Consider the following 21,159-nt stretch of genomic DNA (forward strand, 5'->3'; position numbering starts at 1 on the left):
TGGAGGAGGTGGGAGGAAAAGGAAGAGGATGTGAGTAAATGGGGAGGGTAAAGTGGAGTACAGAAAAAGGGAGTGGAGGAGGGCTGAGGGAGAGGGAAAGGGTTGAGGTGGGAGGGGAAGGAACGGGAAGATGAGAAGGGATGGAAGGAAGAGGATGTGAGTAAGTGGGAAGGGGTAAAGTGGAGTAGAGAAAAAGAGGGAGTGGAGGAGGGCTGAGGGAGAGGGGAGAAGGGGAAGGAAGGGAAGGTGAGTGGGGAAGGAGAAGGGAAGAGGATATGACTGAACAAGTGGGAAGGGTAAGAAGTTCTGGAGAAGAGAAAAAAGAGTGGTGGAGGAGGGCTGGGAGAGGGAAGGGGTTGTGGAGGAGGTGGGAGGGGATGGAAGGAAAAGGGAAGTTGTGGAGAACAGAGCGGCTCTAACCGTGCCGGTCTGAACGATGGAATCTCGCCCGTTTTAACAGGCTTAACGGCTAGTTTTACATATAAATTATTGATAAAGCAGGGGTGAATATTTATTTATTTAGTTAGTTAGTTAGTTAGTTAGTTAGTTAGTTAGGTTTTATATACCATCACTAAGACAATCCATCATAACGGTTCATAACATATTAAAAATAAAACAATATTTACAAACCAACGCGGTCAGAATAATCATGTCCATAAAATGGTTACTAAAAAACATAAAAGTAAAACCTAAAACTCATTGAAAATTGTTAAGATACCAAAATAAACTCATAAATAGATACATTAAAAGTAATGGCTGCAAGTAAACATAAACATAAGACCTAACTATCTATAGTTAAATACAAATAATAATGAATTTTAAGGAACTATCTAAACAAGCTAAAACAGTAAAAGCATAAAATGTGAAATAAAAACATACTAAGATTGAATAGAGTGATATGATTATTACAATAATGTATTATTAGTTCTCCTGCATATGTATATTCACAAATTACAGTTGATTTTCCATTGAAAAGCACACAAACGAGGGCTCACTTGCTGTCTCTCACTCTGGAAATACAGGCAACAGCAGCCTCCTCCTTGGGCTCATGCAGTATCTCTCACACAAGCTCTGTCTCCCATATGCTCTCACATGCACTGTCTTGCACACGCACACACACACACACGCACACTCGCATTCTATCTCTCTTCCTGGCATGTGCAGGCAGCATCAGCCTCTTCTCTTTGGGCGTGCAGCCCAGATAACAGGGTAGTTTACCATCCTACACTGCATGGGCCGGACATGACAGTCTCCTCTCTTCAGGGTACGGATCTCTCTTTGGCTGCACGGCCCAGCCAAACGTAGCAGTCTCCCCTTAGGTTTGGCCATGAGCCCGGGCAATGCAACAGCTGCATCTTTTCAGCTACGTTGGAGCAGGAACTCAGTTGAGCACAGGTGGTCTTGACTCTTTCTGACTGCCTGTGATCCCAGAGCAAGCAAAGCAGTGCAGTGCAGCAACAATTTATGGTGCAGTACTGCCTGCAGCAGCAGCCTACTAGCAGGGTAAACTGGAACTGAAAAAATGAAATTAGCATGGTGACTAAGACTCACATCATTGATATTTAGACTTAGGGCACAGGTCCCCCATGTCCATTGTTAACAATGCTGCTGCTGCTAGTGACTGATTTGTCTGACAGGCCACAATAATGGAATCAACTAGCAGTTGGGTCTGTCTGCAAGAATGCAACTATTATAATAACTAGAAGTCCTAGCAGAAACACAGGTGCTTGCATATGGGCTAATTTTAAAAGCACTGCTCACGTAAAAAGTCGGTTATGTGCATGATTGGGCCGTGTATGAGCTGCGCGCATTTTCTAAACAGCCCAGCCACGAGAGTATCCCCTGATATGTGCCGATGTGCTGGGCCTGAACAAAAGGGCGGGGCAGGAGCTGGGGCTGGATGGGGGGAGCAGTAAGTATTGAAATAAAAAGGGGTTAGGTAGGATTAGTTTAGGAGTCAGAGAGGGGAAAAGGGAGGAAGGGTAGATAGGGGTAAAGGAAAGTTCCTTCCTAGTCCGCTTTTTAACTGGAGTGGATTGTCACCGCACATACTATAGAAAATTACTATAGAAAATTCCCCCCCCCCTGCGTGTGTGGATGTTCGCACGGATATCACATTTTATTACTTGTGCATGGCGGCGTGTGGCATGTTATAAAATCGGCATCCATGTGCGCACGCCAGGAACTGCACGCACATGGATGCATGTGCACTGCTTTTAAAATCGACCCCACAATTGGGTCTGTCTGGAAGGCTATGCAGGCATCCTGGGATGCTCACTATTATTGGCAATGGTGGATATTTAGATTTGGCTGTAACATCAGAATCATACTAGTAGTTGGATCTGTCTCACAGGCTGCAAGTACCGAAGTAGAAGACCTAGTAGAAATGCAGGTGCTTATGTAGCCTGGTCTGTCTGGCAGGCTACACAGGGAACCTAAGAGGCTAAAATCTCAGACTGCCCATGATTAGCTGACATAATGATCCACACAGCTTCTCTTATCTTATAAGAAAAGATACATAATATCACAGGAAATCTCATAGTGATTAATACAGAAAGACCACACAAGTCTAATAAACCCTATACAAAGGAATCATAATCATAAAATCTAAACTAAAATATAGGCCTCTTAATGGCTTTTACCAAAAATTCCGAAAATACAATGACTTAAGCTAAACACATCACACCTTTACCAGAGACTTCATAAACATAGAAATGTGATGGCAGAAAAAGACCATACGCTCTATCTATTCTGCCCATCCAAACCAACTGCTCAGCTCTACATTCTCTACATTCCCTGAGTTCTCCTGTGCTTATCTTCATGTTGTCTTGAATTTAGATATTTTTATTTATTTAAGTTCTTTTAATATACTGATGCTCAAGACCAAGTCTTATCGTACCGGTTTACAGTAAATTAGGGGGGGTAAACCAGTTAACACAGAAAGCGAAAGTTACATTATAACAGGGAATGTAGAACAAGGCCGTTAGAAGAAAAGGGATAGATTAACAATTTCTAACTGGAGAGCAGTGCAGGTAAGCAGAGAGCAATTGCTTACATGGTAAAATTATAAACAGTTTACATAGTGGAGTCGATTTGACAAGTTATGGGGCGGATTTTAAAAGCCCTGCTCGCGTAAATCCGCCCGGATTTACGCGAGCAGGGCCTTGCGCGCCGGTGCGCCTATGTTCCATAGGCCTACTGGCGCGCACAGAGCCCCGGGACTTGCGTAAGTCCCGGGGTTTTTCGAGGGGGGCGGGTCGGGGGCATGTCGGATCGGCACGGCGTTTTGGGGGCGGGGCCCGGGGGCATGGTTTCGGCCCGGGGCGGTCCGGGGGCGTGGCCGCGCCCTCCGGAACCGCCCCAGGTCGCGTCTCGGCGCGCTAGCGGCCTGCTGGCGCGCGGGGATTTACTTCTCCCTCCAGGAGGCGTAAATCCCCCGACAAAGGTGGGGGGGGTCTAGATAGGGCCGGGGGGGTGGGTTAGATAGAGGAAGGAAGGGGAAGGTGAGGGGAGGGCGAAAGTGAGTTCCCTCCGAGGCCGCTCCGATTTCGGAGCGGCCTTGGAGGGAATGGCGGCAGGCTGCGCGGCTCGGCGCGCACCGGCCACACGAAATTGGCAGCCTTGCGCGCGCCGATCCAGGATTTTAGCGGATACGCGCGGCTACGTGCGTATCTACTAAAATCCAGCGTACTTTTGTTTGCGCCTGATGCGCCAACAAAAGTACGCGAAGGCGCGCTTTTTGAAAATCTACCCCTAAATGCGAAAGCAGTTCTAGCATAACAGTTCCTTTGTGAGGCGGAAAGAGGACACAACCGAGGGGTGTTGGTCCGTGTGGGTTACCATAAGACTTCTTCATGGATATGCTTGGGCAAACATCCATGTTTTCAGTTTTTTTCTGAAGGTGATATGACAATGTTCCTGGCGTAAATCTGGCGGGAGAGAATTCCAGTGATGCGGTCCAGCAGTTTTTCAATGTAGTTGTGTATAGCGGATTTGCTAGGGGGAACCTGGAGGGAGCCTCTGTATGCGGATCTGGTTGGTCTTGCTGAGGAATGTAGTTTGAGGGGTATGGGAAGTTGGAGAGAGGATTGCTGAAATATGGTTTTGTGAATGATGGTCAGTGCCTTGAAGAGAATTCTGTAGTGGATGGGTAGCCAGTGTAGTATTTTCAGAATCGGTGTGATGTGGTCCATACGGCGAGAGTTTGTGAGGATCCTGGCTGCAGCATTTTGCAGCATCTGCAGAGGTTTGGTAGAAGAGGCCGGTAGACCAAGCAGAAGAGCATTGCAATAATCAACCTTTGAGAATAGTATGGCTTTGAGAATAGTATGATATTATCCTAGGTTCCACCACCTTCATGTAGAGGCTGTTTCATGCATCCATTCCCTTCTCTGTAAAGAAATATTTCCTTAGATTACTCCTCTATAGAAAAGGATATTCTTTCTCTGTTTTAAAATAGGAAAACAATATATACACTAGAGATGTGAATCGTGTGATCGATCGTCTTAACGATCGATTTCGGCTGGGAGGGGGAGGGAATCGGATCGTCGCAGTTTGGGTTTTTTAAATATTGTGTAAATCGTGTAAATCGTGTAAATCGAAAACCGTCACACTAAAACATCCCTAAAACCCACCCTGACCCTTTAAAATAAATCCCCCACCCTCCCGAACCCCCGTAAAATGCCTTAAATTACCTGGGGTCCAGTGGGGGGGAGGGGAAGGGGGAAGGGGGAGGGCGGGAAAACTGGCACACTAAAACAACCCTAAAACCCACCCCGACCCTTTAAAATAAATCCCCCACCCTCCCGAACCCCCCCCCCAATGCCTTAAATTACCTGGGGTCCAGAGGAAGGGTCCCGGTGTGATCTTTTACTCTCAGACCTCCTGTGCGTTGTAGAAATGGCGCCGGCGCTACCTTTGACCTGTCATATGACAGGGCAAAGGTAGCGCCGGCGCCATTTTGTTTTTTTTGTCCCCCGACGGCAGGAGCGTAGGAGATCGCTCCCGGACCCCCGCTGGACCCCCAGGGACTTTTGGCCAGCTTAGGGGGGGCCTCCTGACCCCCACAAGACTTGCCAAAAGTCCAGCGGGGTCCGGAACGACCTCCTGCAGTCGAATCGTGTTGCCGTACGGCCGGCACCCTTGCGGCCCCCCTTCCCCCGATTTACGATTTTTTGACGATAAATCGGGGGAATTGTTATTGTATCGCGGCTCTAACGATTTTTGATGATTTAAAATATATCGGACGATATTTTAAATCGTTAAACAACGATTCACATCCCTACCCTCTACAGACCCTCAGCCTCTCTCTCACCTCTGGGCCTCCTCTTCACGGGTCGTCGCAGGATGGGCTCTGCGGCAGTCCTGCTACCAGGCCTCTTCCTCTTCTCGGGCCACTGTGATTTGGGATTCACGGCTGCCCGTAAACGCAAGCGCTGCTCCTCTTCTGCACGCGCCGATGCTTCACCTCCTTCCAGCCCACGTGGCTCCGGCAATGTTTACTTCTGGGGCCGCACAGGCAGGAAGGAGGAGGAGCATCAGCGCGTTTAAACGTGATCTTTTTCTTCGGGCCGCGGCCCTGCCTATCTGCCTGTCGCTGCGCCCGGGGGCATTGGGGGGGGGGGGGGGGATACTAAAAAACTAGTTTTAAAGGGTCAGCACAGCAGATTTAAAAAAAAAAAAGGCTCGGCACAGCCGATTAAAAAAAAAAATTCCCGATAGTCCACGAAATGCTGCGCGTGTCAGCAAAAAGTCTCGGCGTGTCACCTCTGACACGCGTGTCATAGGTTAGCCATCACTGCCCTAGTAAGTACCTGGGAGGAGCAATGGCGGGAGGCTGCACCATAGCCGTTCCGGGGATGCCGGAGAGGTCAGCTTATAGACGCTGCGGTAGAGATCTTTCCTAGGTAAGCGGGAGGAGTCATGAATAAGGTGAGGCAAACGGGGCGAAGCCATCTAGCACCAACAGATGCAACAGGAAGCAGTCTTTGCAACTGGTGTTTTCAAGGTGACCCTAACTTCCTCTCTCCCAGATTAATAGGGCTTGGGAACTTTCCAAGCTGGATGATAAGGAAATAGAAATTGTCTTACTTGATGATTTCCTTTCTTGCTCCACAGTTCAGGACCCTCCTGGAAGTTGGGCCTTTGCAGTTTTTGAAGTAGTGTATTTCAGTTTACAGAGATTAAGAGGCAACTAGAGATTTACTATTCACTTCCATTTTACCTTTTTTATTCTCTTCATTAATCCAAGAAAAGTTTGGAAGGACCATTTCTTTGGAGGATCCTTTAAGTGTTTCAAGTTATATATATGTATTTATTTATTTTTAAAACTTATAAACCTCAAATAAATAATATTGAACTAAGCTGTGTACATATATAATGTAAATACACAAACAAAACATAAGGTAATTACAACTTCCTAAAATTTGTCATAAAACAATTTGCCTTCTTATGAGTTCTTAGCCCAGATCAACATTACTGTTATCCTCAATGAATAAATGTGCTTTCAACTGTTTGCAAAATAGTTTTATATCCATAGTTACCCTCAGCTGTGGGGACAGTACATTCCATATTGTGTTCCTACTAAAGAGAAGGCTCTTTTACAAGTTTCAGCATATTGAAATGTTTTGGCAGATTTAAGAGTTTGAATCAGTTAAGTTGTTTCTTCCATAGCTTTGTGCTAGAGCTGTACCATGTACCAGTGATGATGCCAGAGAAAAAGATATGTCCTCTAACTTTATCTGATAGTGGGGGGGGGGGGAGAAACCCTACATGTCTGGACTGATGTAGCAGGAGTCAAGCAAAGGAAATAATCAAGTAAGACTTCGTTTCTCTATTTTCTACTTAATGCTCATATATTTTATGTCCGTACTAATTGTAATAAGTGCACCTAGGAACCCTTAGTTATATGCAGAGGCATGTAGTTTATAAAATAAATATGCATACTGCACTTATGAGGAAAGGCTGAAGCGGTTAGGGCTGTTCAGCTTGGAGAAGAGACAGCTGAGGGGGGATATGATAGAGGTCTTTATAAGATCATGAGAGGTCTTGAACGAGTAGATGTGACTCGGTTATTTACACTTTCGAATAATAGAAGGACTAGGGGGCATTCCATGAAGTTAGCAAGTAACACATTTAAGACTAATCGGAGAAAATTCTTTTTCACTCAACGCACAATAAAGCTCTGGAATTTGTTGCCAGAGGAGGTGGTTAGTGCAGTTAGTGTAGCTGGGTTCAAAAAAGGTTTGGATAAGTTCTTGGAGGAGAAGTCCATTAATGGCTATTAATCAATTTTACTTAGGGAATAGCCACTGCTATTAATTGCATCAGTAGCATGGGTTCTTCTTAGTGTTTGGGTAATTGCCAGGTTCTTGTGGCCTGGTTTTGGCCTCTGTTGGAAACAGGATGCTGGGCTTGATGGACCCTTGGTCTGACCCAGCATGGCAATTTCTTATGTTCTTATGTTCTTGTGTGTATCATTGAAATCACCAGTTCCCCCAGACTCTCCAGCACTTCACCCTGACTCCCCACCATTTAACCCAGACCTCTCACCCAAAAATATAGACAAAAGACAACTGCATTTTCATTTCTGTGACTTTATTAGCATACAGACAATTTAGGTAACAAATGTGTGTTACAGAACACTAACCTGTGCATTAATTTCCATACCCCAGCTTGAAACGTTCCTAAACTGCTCCTTTTTTCCTTTCACACTTATGCACAACACTGCTAGTTTGCACATACTTCAGGCTCTTGCAAAATTCTACTTAAATGCTTTAAGAACATAAGAAATTGCCATACTTCGCCAGACTAAGGGTCCATCAAACCCAATATCCTGTTTCCAACGGTGTCCAATCCAGGATACACAAGTACCTGGCAAGTGCCCAAACATTAAATAGATCCCATTCTACTAATGTTTGTTTATTTATTTATTTATTTATTTATTTATTTATTTAAAAACTTTTCTATACCGTCGCTAAGTTATATACCATCGCAGTGGTTTACAAATAGGCACATAGATTAAGGTAAGTAAATGTAGGATATCGTACATTCTAACAGGTGCCAATAAAGTTCGGTTACAATTTCATAAATAAAATCATTATTTGAGTAATGTTGGTCAAGTCCAGGTATATTATTGAGTTACTATCGCTTTGAAATATTACTTCTTAAATGTAGGATTGAGTAAATTCATTCTCATCTGCATTACCCTGTACTTTCATTCTCTACCCTCCACACTCTTTAGTGAAGGCTTGTTTAAAGAGCCATGTTTTTAGTTTTGAGATTAAGTTTTGAGATCTCAAGTTTTGAGATTATTCTGTAATCTGAGTTTTGAAAATTTACCCCTTACAGAACAGCACAACATTTTACCTGGGCAAAATTTGTTTTTGCATGTGTTAACGGTAATGCTGTTTGATGAATCTTCCCCAAGAATAAAACTTTTATTACTCATTTGTATCTGAATAAATTCCAGTTCAGCTGCTGCGAGCCTGACTGAAATCAGCAGACTCTCAAAAGTCAACCTAGAAAGGTTTAAAGATGGACCAATGCAAAGGTAATGCTGACAATTTACTTGTCATTTTTCTTTAAGGTTTCTAACTGTTGTTTTGTTCAATTTTATTAGCTTGGAATTTAGCGGTACAAAGTGAAGAATATCCAAGATGTATGAGGAACTTCTTCATAGTCTCCTTCAAGGTATCTTTCTTGTGCTGGATGTTGGCTTGTCTGAACTGAAGTATTTCCATTCTGTGCCATAGCACTGCTCCATTCACTACTGGGAGAAGGGTGGCACTGGAAGGGAACCTTGGAGCACATTCATGGTAACTGCCACTTACAGGCAAAATCACTTTTGGTTCTGTGGAGCCCTATCTATAGCATATTTTTTTGCTATAGTATGCACCTCACTATAGACTACATTTCAGAATAACACCTCATTATAGAAAACAGTAGTATACAATATAACTATTTGTTCAGAGGGTCAATTCCTGATAGTCTACTATTATTACTTAATATTTCTGTAGTGCTACATGACATGTGCAGCACAGTCTAAAGGCTCTTTAATAAGAGGTCTATCAGCCAGTAAAATGGACTCTGGGTGAAAGCACACAGTATCAAGGGTGACTACATTCTCTTTGTGGCACATTGAATAGTATGTCAAGACCCTGGAATCATGCAGACATTCACAAGTGTGGCTCCAAAACTGATCTGAACTTTTATCTACACAAGGAAAATATTTATAAGTTGTTCCACAGGATCTTATTGAATATACACAGTTCTAGAGCTTTTTCTTCTGTGCTGAGCAAATGGATCAATTCCACAGTTCCATTTGAGAGATCACATACTTTACATCCTCCCTTTCTAGATAGGATTTTAAAGAAAAGGATATCTAAGCATGCTGTTTTTCTCAACCTTCTCAAGGAAATAATCTTCTGACCTATTCACTACCATGTTTTTCCTTTTAAGTAGTTACCATACGACAAGCTCTAGTGTGTCATTAGGGTGTATGTGATGGTGGTAGCCCGTCAGGGATCTGTGCTTTCACCTGTTCTTTTTAATCTGTACCTGGAGCCCTTTGCAACTATGATTCAGAGCCTTGGCTTTTCCAGCTATTTTTATGCCAATGGTATCCAGATTATTGTACATTGTGATCCTGAATCATGGGAATCTCTTTCCAAATTTAATCAGTGTCTTACAGAAGTAGCTGTCTGGCTTAAATCTTTCAAACTTTTAAGTCAATCCTACTAAGTCAGAAGTGATATGTTTTTTTAGCAAGAAATGCTGTGACTCATTACACTGGGCAACAATGAAAGTGTTACTGACCTAAAAAGGTCCTACTCTGTAGTATCTTGATGTGCTGAATACGAATATGACCATGCAAAGTTTTTATTGGCTCTCGTTTTGAAGATATTTAATATTTATTTATTTATTTATTTAGCGGTTTTTATATACCGCGGCACGTAAGAAGGTACATCACCTCGGTTTACAGGGAACAATAATTTAGCAACAGGCTTTACAGAGAACAGGCTTTGCAGACAGTTCACTTTCTATGTTTAGTCATGTAAATTTATCCAGTAGGACTGTAAATAAGCCTAGAATGATGTAATATTGCATCGTATTGCATAATACCATTATGCACACATCATCCAGAGTTTATTACATCATTTTCTGATGCAATGCAGTTCTACTGCCATGCTGCTGCCGAGTAAGCTGACGTCAGCAGTGTACTATATGAAGCCCAGTCAGAAAGGGTGAGCATTTGAAATATTCATGCTGGCTGACTACTGCTGGACACTCCGCAGAGATGCTCCCGAACAGGTGTACAAGAGACAAACAAAGAAATCTAAGACGTAGTCTATTACTTCATTTTTCAAACAGTATTAACCGTAGGTCTCCTACTATTGGCATACAGTTCAAGATGTAGTTATATTATTGCATATTACAAAAAAACTAGAGCCAATTTTACATTTTCACAGTCACATTCGTGTTTAGCACATGGAAATTTATAAGAATTGACTAATTTCATTTCAGTAACATGACTTTTGTGAAAATGTGTTGCCCAGTGAGCTATTGGCATACAGTTCAAGATGTAATTATATTATTGCACATTACAAAAAAACTAGAGCCAAATTTGCATTTTCACAGTCACATTCGTGTTTAGCACATGGAAATTTATAAGAATTGACTAATTTAATTTCCGTAACATGACATTTGTGAAAATTTGTTGCCCAGTGATCAATCCCATTCATAGCTGGTGTACTATTCATCTCAGGGTTTCCATGACTATTTTAGGGGTGACTCTTGATTCATCACTGACTTTTTCATCTCATATTTCTAATCTCATGAAAAAAGCTACTTCTTTTTGCTATAGCCATTTTTGCATCCTTCTAATCTAAAATTGTTAGCCCATTCCCTCATCTTGAGCAGATTACACCAGCGATTCTCAACCAGTGTGTCGCAGCACACCAGTGCATCATCAAGCACCGGCAGGTATGTTGTGGCTCCCAGTGTCCCTCAGCCCTAATAGTGCTTCCCTTCTCCCTTTTTCCTGCCCCCAAGGGACAATGCGATGCCTCCTTTCTTCCTGCCCCCTTTGCCCAATGGGAAGCTTCCTCTCTTCTTCCTGCCCCTGCACAGGCCAATTGGAAACCTCCTCCCTTCTTCCTGCCAATGGAAGTTGGAGAAGGGAGGAAGCCTCTGATTGGCCAGTGAGGCAGGATAAGTATGAGAAAAATAAGTGTGAAAACTTGCTGGGCAGACTGGATGGGCCATTTGGTCTTCTTCTGCCGTCATTTTTATGTTTCTATGTTTCTATGTATGAAGAAGGGGCATCCCATAGCCCGGGGGTGCAGAGTTTGAGGGGAGCTGGGAAGAGTGGCAGTGTCTAGGCCAGTGGCAGTGAAGAAATCTGATCCCGCTGAAAGCTCATCCCCATGACGGCAAAAAAGCCCAACCCCAATGAAGCAAGGCTGCCATGGAAGTTCATCCCCATGGCGGTGAAGAGGAAATCCGACCCCGCTGAAGCAAGGCCACCATGGGAGCTCATTCTCATGGCGGTGAAAAAGAAGGCTGCTAGAGTAAAGCCGTGGCAGAACTGGATCCCATCCATGCAGTAAAGGAAGAAGTTTGGTAGTGAGACCCAGTGCATGCATGTGAGAATGGGAGCCTGGGTGAGGGTGTTTGTGTGGGTGTGAATGGGAGCCTAGGTGCAGGTGTTTGTGTGGATGTGAATGGGAGCCTGGATGTGAATGTTTGTGCGGATGTGAATGGGAGCCTGGATGTGGATGTTTGTGTGGGTGTGAATGGGAGCCTGGGTACATGAGTGAGAGCTTGTACGTGGGTGTGCATGGGTGCTTGGGTGGGTGAGAGAGCTTGTGTGTGGGTGTGAATGGGTGCCTGGGTATGTGAGTGAGAGTTTGTGTGTGTGGTAGAATGGGCGCCTGGGTGAGAGCTTGTGTGTGTGGTAGAATGGGAGTGAAAACATTTGTGTGTGATTGAGAGAGAGACTGGTCAGGGAGGTGACTGGTGTGTGTGAGAGTCAAAGACTGGTCAGGGAGGTGACTGGTATGTGTGTGAGAGACAGAGACTGGTCGTGGGATCTATTTGAGGGGAGGTGGGTGTGAGTGACTGGTTGTGGGCCTTAAGGAAGAGGACCGTGAGGACAGAGCTTCAGCAGCCGCTGCTGCTTCTGGTGTGTGCTTTTGGCCTGCAAGGGAAAAGGAGTAGGAGAGTTGCTGGAGAGGGTAAGTAAAGGTGGCTTTTTAAATGTATTTTCTTGATTGACTGCCATTTTAATTATTGGGTATTATGTGATGTGATTGCTGTTTTGAAATATTTTATTGATATTTGGACAATTTTTAATAATTTTTATGAGTTTTTAATTGTTGGAAGTTATTCTGTTAGAACATAATAAATTGCCATACTGGGTCAGTCCAATGGTCCCTCAAGCCCAGCATCCTGTTTCCAACAGTGGCCAATCCAGGCTACAAGTTCCTGGCACGTACCCAAAAACTACATCCCATGCTACTGATGCTAGTAATAGTAGTGACTATTTTCTAAGTCAACTTGATTAATAGCAGGTAATTGGAATTCTCCTCCAAGAACTTATCCAAATCTTTTTTAAACCCAGCTACACTAATTGCACTAACCACATCTCCTGGCAACAAATTCCAGAGTATAATTGTGCCTTGAGTGAAAAAGAATTTTCTCCGATTATTTTCATTTATTTATTTATTTAACAGCTTTTCTATACCGACATTAAAATACACATATCGGTTTACATTATAACAAAAAAGTTATGGAAATTACAAAGAACAGGGGATGGGGAAAACAGGGCAACCGATAATTAAGAAGATGTGAGAAAGGGAGAAGCAGGTTTAACAGAACAAAACTAATAAAAAAAAAGAACTGAGTCTATCACAGCAAGCCATCAACTCGACCACCAAACTTGAAACCGGATTATTCAAATTCACCCAGCTTCAAATCTGTCTTATCTACGCCCCCACTGGGCTCCTAGAATCAGACCCATCCCCCCTCATAGAAATGGTAGCCAAACACATCAATACAAACTCACCAGCTATCCTGTTAGGAGATTTCAATATCCATTTCGATTCCCCTTCCCCCTCCTCCAACTGCGAAGCCCTCCTATCCTCACTCCAAGCCATGGGTTTCAAACAAATTATAAATAAACCTACACACAAAGCTGGTCACACTTTAGACCTTATATTCATAAATGAACACATCTCACTATCTTTTACCCCTACTTGTACCCCCATCCCCTGGTCTGATCATGCATTGATAACGTCAGAACTATCTATAAAGAAAAAAACGTCTCCCACCATCCCTAAATCATCATTCCAATTCAGAAAACCTTGCTCCATGGACGCCCTCAGCAACAGCCTCACCAAGGACCTAACCAACCTGGACCTCACTAATGCTGACACTGCTATGAACTCATGACTAAATATCACACGCTCAGTAGCTGATAAAATATGCCCCATGACCTCCAAAGTTATAAATCCATCTCGTACCAACAAAAAATCCCTGGTTCACAACAGAATTAAGGAAACTCAAACAAGAACTGCAACACAAAGAACAACGCTGGCGGAAGGATCCATCCCCTACCACACAGGCCTCGTACAAAGCGGCAATGAGCCTCTATAGGACCTCCATTCAACGCACAAAAAGGGATTTCTACGCCAAAAAAATACACGGCTTTCTATACGACCCTAAAACACTTTTTTCCTATGTAGCAGCCCTTACCTCCCCTGTTCGTCCAATCATCCCTGAAGAAGAAGCACTAAACAAATCCTCAGAGCTGGCAGCCTTCTTTGACAACAAAATAAAAAACTACTTACGCTTCTGACATCATCCAATGCCACCCCAAACACCCAGCCTCCAAATAGCCAAAACTACTCTCCTACGATCCACAATCAATCTCTAGAATCTTTTGATCTCACATCATCCTTGGAAATTGAGTCTATTATCAAGAAAATGAAGCCATCTTCACACCCTATAGACCAAATACCAACCAAACTCCTGCTCACAATCCCGAATACCATTGCCAAACCTCTGGCAGACATCATAAACTGCTCCCTCAATCTAGGATCGGTCCCGGATGCATTAAAAACTGCTTCTCTAAAACCCTTACTGAAAAAAACAAACTTGGACCCTGCTAACCCTATAAATTTCCGGCCCATTGCCAACTTACCTTTCATAGCCAAGCTGATGGAAAAACTAGTAAACACTGGACTCACAGACTACCTCGACACCCACGACATTCTTTATCCTTCCCAATTCGGATTCAGAAAAAGACGAAACACAGAATCTCTCCTACTCTCGTTAACCGACAACATTCTAATGGGACTAGACAATGGAAAATCATACCTGCTAGCTCTGCTCGACATCTCTGCGGCCTTCGACACTGTAAATCACACTATCCTCATCAACCGTCTGATGGAAATTGGCATCTCAGGCTCTGCACTCCTCTGGCTAAAATCCTTCCTAAGCAATAGGTACTGCAAAGTAAAAATATTGAATAAAGAATCTCCCCCCCTACCATCCAAACAAGGAGTACCCCAGGGTTCCTCACTTTCCCCTACCTTATTTAACATTTATCTACTCCCCCTTTGCCAATTACTCAATAACCTCAACCTTACCCACTTTATATACGCCAACGACGTGCAGATCCTAATCCCCATCAAGGACACCATCTCCAACACCCTAAACTTTTGGAACAGCTGCCTTCACGCTATCAGTCTCCTTCTCACCAGTCTCGATCTGGTTCTCAATACGTCAAAAACTGAACTCCTGGTCTTATCCCCCAACGATAATAACCATGTCGCCAGCACCACCACTATACCACTAACAAACCAGGTGAGAGACCTAGGGACCACCCTGGACTCTAGAATGAACTTCAAAAAATTCATTAATGCCACCACTAAAGAAGGCTTCTTCAAGCTACAGGTCCTAAAACAGATTAGACCTCTCCTACACTTTCAGGATTACCGCACAGTCCTTCAAGCCATATTGTTCTCAAAGATCGATTTCTGCAACGCGCTTCTACTCGGTCTCCCTACCTCCTCCACTAAACCTCTACAGATGCTGCAAAACGCAGCAGCCAGGATCCTCACAAATACCCGTCGCAGAGACCACATCACTCCGATTTTAAAATCTCTACACTGGCTACCCATCCACTATAGAATACTCTTCAAGACACTGACCATCATTCATAAAACCATATATCAGCAATCATCACTACAACTTACCATTCCTCTCGATCTCCACTCTTCATCAAGGCCAATCAGATCCGCTTACAGAGACTCCCTCCAGGTGCCCCCTAGCAAATCCTCTATACACAACTCAATAAAAAAACAAGCTCTTTCCACGGCCAGACCGCATCACTGGAACTCACTCCTTCCTGATCTACGCCAGGAAAAATGCCAGTTCTCATTCAGAAAAAAACAGAAAACCTGGCTATTCACTCAAGCATACCGCTGAAGATACCTTCTTCTTCTAGCACCATCTATCTCCCCTCTCCCTAGTACCTACCTTCCTTGTGTCCCCCCCCCTTCCCTCCCACCTGACCTCCCAGTCTCACCCTCAGTCCCCCTAACTATGGCATAATAAGATAATTGTATGACGATATTTAGGCCGAACTATGGAACTGTTCGGCCTAAATATCGTCATACAATTATCTTATTATGCCAGTAACTGATCATTCAATTAAATTTTGATACCTGAACCACTAAATGAATGTACATGCTTTATTATTTAATCAACAGCTCTCTACTCATTGTTTTTTACTGTTTAATCTATCCCTCATCTTTTCTAATGACCAAGTTATTAATTCCCTGTTTTATTGTAACTTTTCTTTTTTTTTGAAAGTTTTTATTTATGCATTTAAATCAACCAAATACAAACAAGGAGCTTACTAGCAGTCCCGCCATAGTACAGAATGAAATGTACAATCCTGATACAACTATATGAGAGAGCACACCTATGGCACACAAATAACCTGTGGAGTACATGTCGAAGGAAAACTGCGCTCAAGTACCCAACATGGATAATTAAAGCTGGCTTGCAAAGAAACCGTATAACAGTATGTTGAACAATAAATGCAAACAATTTTGTTTTAATTTTAATTCCCCCCCCCCCAGCCCCCCCAATTCCCCCCCCCCCCCCCCCCCCGGGACCACTTTTATGATATCTGCTGCTCCGGATAACATCAGACCCTATTTGCCTTTCCACGTACAATATGGGTCCCAAATCTCATGAAACTTACGAACGCGGTCATGCTTCACTGCTGTGAGATAGCCCATATGATACACCCTATCAAGTCTTGTGAAAACATTCGCTTGGGAGGGGACATCCGTGTGCTTCCATTGATAGGCTATTTCACACCTAGTGGCAATGAAGATATGCAACACTAGCATTCGTTGTTTATCACGTAGCTGCCCATCTATTAAGCTAAGTAAGCAACCTTTAGGAGAAGTAGAGATATGAACCCCCAGAAGTTTAGCGGCGAACTCTGTCATTAGCACCCATAACTTCTGGATTTTGGGGCAGGTCCACCACATGTGATAAAATGACCCCTTCTCTCCACACGCCCTCCAACATTGTTCACTAAACTTGACGTTCATTCTGTGCAGCCGGACAGGAGCCATGTACCACCTATAGAGCAATTTGTACCCATTCTCTTTAATGGTAGCAGAAATAGAACTCCTGCCCATAATCATATGACATTGCTCCCAGTCCGCATCTGAAAGTACTTCCCCTAGGTCCGTTTCCCACTGCCGCTGATAGGACACTTTAAGCTTGGGGCCGCTGTTGAGAAGCGCATATAAACGGGATATCGGCCGTTGCAAAGACCTCGCTTGTGCACAAAGCGATTCAAAAATCGATCTGCCCGTGCCTAAGTCAGTAAATGCTCCTGCGGCTCGTAGGAAATGAATAATTTGCAAGTATTGATACCAATCACCCTGGGATAACCCATGAGAAACTTGCAACTCCGTAAAGGGAATCAAGTGGAATCCAGAGACAAATTGACCTGCTTTTGTAAGGTTCAGCTGACTCCACCTTTTAGCGAATGTAGTGTCCAGCCCAGGACTAAATCCAGGATGGGACAGAATGGATGTGAGAGAGTAAATCCCCTTGGGACCCGCCAATCGACTACGCCACTTAGCCCACAATCGAAGCACACCTAAGGTAAACGGAGATAATGTGCCACTTAACATCTGTTTAACATCTGTGCTCCAAATCCTATCTACTAAAGATGGGGCCCTTGCAATATATTGTTCAATGCGGACCCAGGGCTTCGGCGCCTCCGAACTGTGCCAATTAACTACGACCCCCAGCACAGTCGCAGTGTAGTACCAACTCAAATTGGGAATGTTCAATCCCCCCCGTGCTTTATCTCTGTAGAGGATATGACGGGAAACCCTCGGCGGTTTCCGCTTCCAGATAAAGCGAAAAAGTTTCCTTTGCCAAATACGCATAGCTCCGTCTGGGACCACTACCGGCAACGTCTGAAACAAGTAACAGAACCTAGGCAAAATATTCATTTTCGTAGCTGCCACTCTCCCAAACCAAGAGATGTCCATTCTGTCCCATTTGTCTAAATCTTGTTGGATTTGAGTCATCAGGGTATCATAATTTAAACGATACAGATCATCCAAATTCGTCCCCAATCGCACCCCCAGGTATTTAACACAAGTTTTTGCGAAACGAAACGGTAGTGCACCCCCCACCTCCTTATACAGTGCTTCCGGCATAGAAATATTTAACAGCTCAGATTTATCAGCATTGATTTTAAATCCTGACATGTTCCCAAACTTATACATCTCTTCCAATAACACTTTAAGGGAAGACTCTGGCTTCGTGAGAGTGAATAGCAGGTCATCAGCAAAAAGGGAAATCTTATAATCCACCTCCCCCACTTGTATGCCCTTAATATCTGGATGCCTTCGTACCTTCTCGGCAAAAGGCTCTAGGGAAAGGGCAAACAGCAAAGGGGACAATGGGCAACCCTGACGCGTGCCCCTCTTTACTTCAAAGGGATCCGAGTATGCCCCATTTATCTTTATACGAGCTTGCGGGGACCCGTATAATTTCTTTACCCAGGTAATAAAGATGTCCCCCAACCCCATGACTTCTAGTACTTTGAATAGAAATGGCCAATGTACACGGTCGAAAGCTTTTTCCGCGTCCACCGTGAGCATAACCGCAGGATCATGCTTGGTTTGTGCCCACCACATTAATTCCACCACTCTACGAACATTATCAGACGCAAGTCTGCTAGGTATAAAACCCGACTGGTCGTTCAACACCAAAAGAGGTGCTACACGCCCGAGTCGGAGGGCCAAGGCCCTGGCCAGAATTTTGAGATCAATATTGATCAGGGAAATTGGTCTATAGGATCCACATAAAGTGTGATCCCTACCAGGCTTTGCCAAAATCGTAATGCCTGCTGTGTTAGACTCCTGAGATAAAATACCATCCGATCTCAAGGCATTGTACATGGCTACCAATGGGGGCAACAACTCAGCGCTAAACACCTTATAAAATTTGCCGGTAAAACCGTCCAATCCAGGTGCTTTTCCAAGTTTCAGATCCTTTATAATAAGTGAAACCTCCCCCTCCCGGAGTTCTGAATTAAGCTGTTCCCTCAACTCTGTGGAGAGGGAAGGCAATGACAGATCCTGCAGGTAATGCTCAATATCCTGCGGTGTACAAAGGTGCTCGGAGTCATACAAAATTTTATAAAAGTGGTTAAAGCTTTGTCCAATTTCTTTCTGGGTGTAGACATATTGCCCTTGTGATCCCTTGATTTTGGTGATCTGAGATTGAGAAACCCTCTCTTTCAATTTCCTAGCCAAATATCGTCCCGCTTTATTCCCCCATTCAAAATGATGCTGTTTCAAACGCTCCAACTGATAAGCTATCCCATCTAGTTCCAGAGTGTGTAGGGCCCTCCTCGCTGCCAATAAATGCTGCAACGTGCCTGGCTCTGGAGAGCGTTTATGACTCAACTCTAGTTTAGCAATGGTCGCCATAAGTGTCAGGCGTTCTCTATCTTTCTTCTTCTTTACAGAGACCGCCCTAGCAATACACAGACCCCTTATATAAGCTTTAAGACTGTCCCATAATACTCCGGGAGAGACTTCTCCGTTATCATTGATATCTAGATATGCAGCAATCTCTTTCTTCAAATTCTCAACGAAATCTTTATCATCGAGTAATCTATCGTTTAGTCTCCAGAATTTTGTGCCCGCTTGACATCCCCCAGCTACCAAAGTGAGCCAAATGGGGGCATGATCTGACCAGGTGATGGAGCCCAAGCCAACATCTTTGACCAATCCCACGAGATCTTTATCAATTAAAAAATAGTCAATCCGAGAATAAGTCTGGTGCGGATGGGAGTAAAATGTATAATCCCTGGAAGTGGGATTCTGTAGTCTCCAAACATCAATTAGCCCTCTATCCTGAATAAGGTGTTTAAGCACTCGTCTTACCGCTTTACCACCCGCTCCTCCCCCCTGAGAGTTATCCAGGTAAGGATAGCGGGTGATATTGAAATCTCCACCCATAATAAGATGTCCCTCCGCCCATTCACTAATCACGGAAGAGATTTTAGAAAAAAAGGAAATCTGGTCAGTGTTGGGTGCATAGAGATTCATAAAAGTGTACAGCCCATCATTAAGTTTAGCTTTGACCAGTATATACCGTCCTTCCACATCCCGCACGACCGAAACTACATCAGCCGATAGAGAGCAGGCCAAAAAGATACCCACACCCGTATACTTATGCTGGACTGAAGCTGCAGCATGAAACACTGGCTGGAACCCTTTAATGGATAATAACCTCTCGAATCGTTTCCTTATATGGGTTTCTTGGCAATATATGATGTCTGCCTTCAGATGGAACATTTCCTTGGAAAACAATTGTCGCTTGCTATAGGTGTTCAAGCCTTTCACATTAAGAGAGGTTATTTTTAGTGACCCCATGATGACCAAAGTATACGCCCAGCCCTACGTAGCAGTCTGAAAATGCCCCCTTGAGGTCCCCAAGGCATACTGTTACATTCCCCCCTCCCCGGAACCCTGCAATTACGGTCCGGATCCGATAATACACTACCCTCTCCCCACCCACCCTTAGCCCCTCTTTCCCCCTCCCCCACCCAACCCCCGCCATCCACTCTCCCCTCAGAGTGGTTCGCCTCCATGAGAGACCTGACGTCACCACAACCATAGTGATAAAGCACTGAACTCCACCCCCCCCCCCCTCCATCCATCAAATACAGAACATGAAACAGTGAAACAAACTGAGCTAAAGGGTGTAAGTGAAGGAATGGATCCCCCTAGAACATTAATAACATCTGCCTAAGCAAACTATTATAGATCTATCTAAAGTCCGTACACCTCATATCCCCTGTACGCTGAGCCTTTAAGATAAGCGCCCCTAGCAGGCTACAAGAACCTGCCCTGATAAGGGACAGTTCTCAGCCCTGTTCGTCCATGTCCGCAGGTCCTCCTGATCGTCGACGCAAGCGCCGTCCACCTTTTTCCACTCTTTTCCAGCGCGGTCTGTCCGCCCTCCGGGTATTGCTAGTAGTGGCAGCAACCTTTGGTAGAGGAGTTGCAGCCGTGATCAGACCTGCCTCCCGCAGGATGTCTTCAGCCTCCATGACCTTATGGACTCTTGAAGCAGTGCCACTGACAGTAAATAGTAGGCCAAATGGAAAAAGCCAGCGGTATTTAACGTTATGGGATCGCAGAATGCTAATGATATCTCGGAACTCCCTCCGTTTTCTAATAGTAGAAATCGCTAGGTCCTGAAAAACTTCAATCTGGATACCCTTCCACTTAATAGATCCCTGGGACCGGGCAGCCCGAGCCACCTTCTCCTTGACTTGGAAGCTGTGGAAACACGCAATTATATCACGTGGCAGGTTATTCCTTGGGTTTCCAAATGCCCTGTGGGCCCTTTCCAGGACCACCTCCCGAGCCTGGCCAGAATTGTCTTTTTCCCCCGAGTCCAGAAGGGCTGAGCAAATGTCCTGGACAACTTGGGTGCAGTCTCTAAAATCCTCCCCCTCAGGTATTCCTCTAAACCGGAGATTTACCCTCCGGGCTCTATTCTCCAGGTCTTCCATGTGCATTTGGAGTT

The 21,159-nt window shown here is 44.3% G+C and overlaps 1 protein-coding gene across 1 annotated transcript in view; it reads left to right on the forward strand.

Annotated features, from left to right (window-relative positions):
* TEX11 (testis expressed 11) overlaps positions 1 to 21,159 on the forward strand; it is a 974,891-nt gene that overhangs the window by 769,266 nt on the left and 184,466 nt on the right. Inside the window, exon 23 of the mRNA XM_029607248.1 lies at positions 8,621 to 8,691. Coding sequence (XP_029463108.1) covers positions 8,621 to 8,691 — 71 coding nt within the window. The remainder of the gene's footprint in view (positions 1 to 8,620; positions 8,692 to 21,159) is intronic.

This window comes from Rhinatrema bivittatum, chromosome 6 (genome assembly GCF_901001135.1).
Source record: "Rhinatrema bivittatum chromosome 6, aRhiBiv1.1, whole genome shotgun sequence".
Lineage (NCBI taxonomy): Eukaryota > Metazoa > Chordata > Amphibia > Gymnophiona > Rhinatrematidae > Rhinatrema > Rhinatrema bivittatum.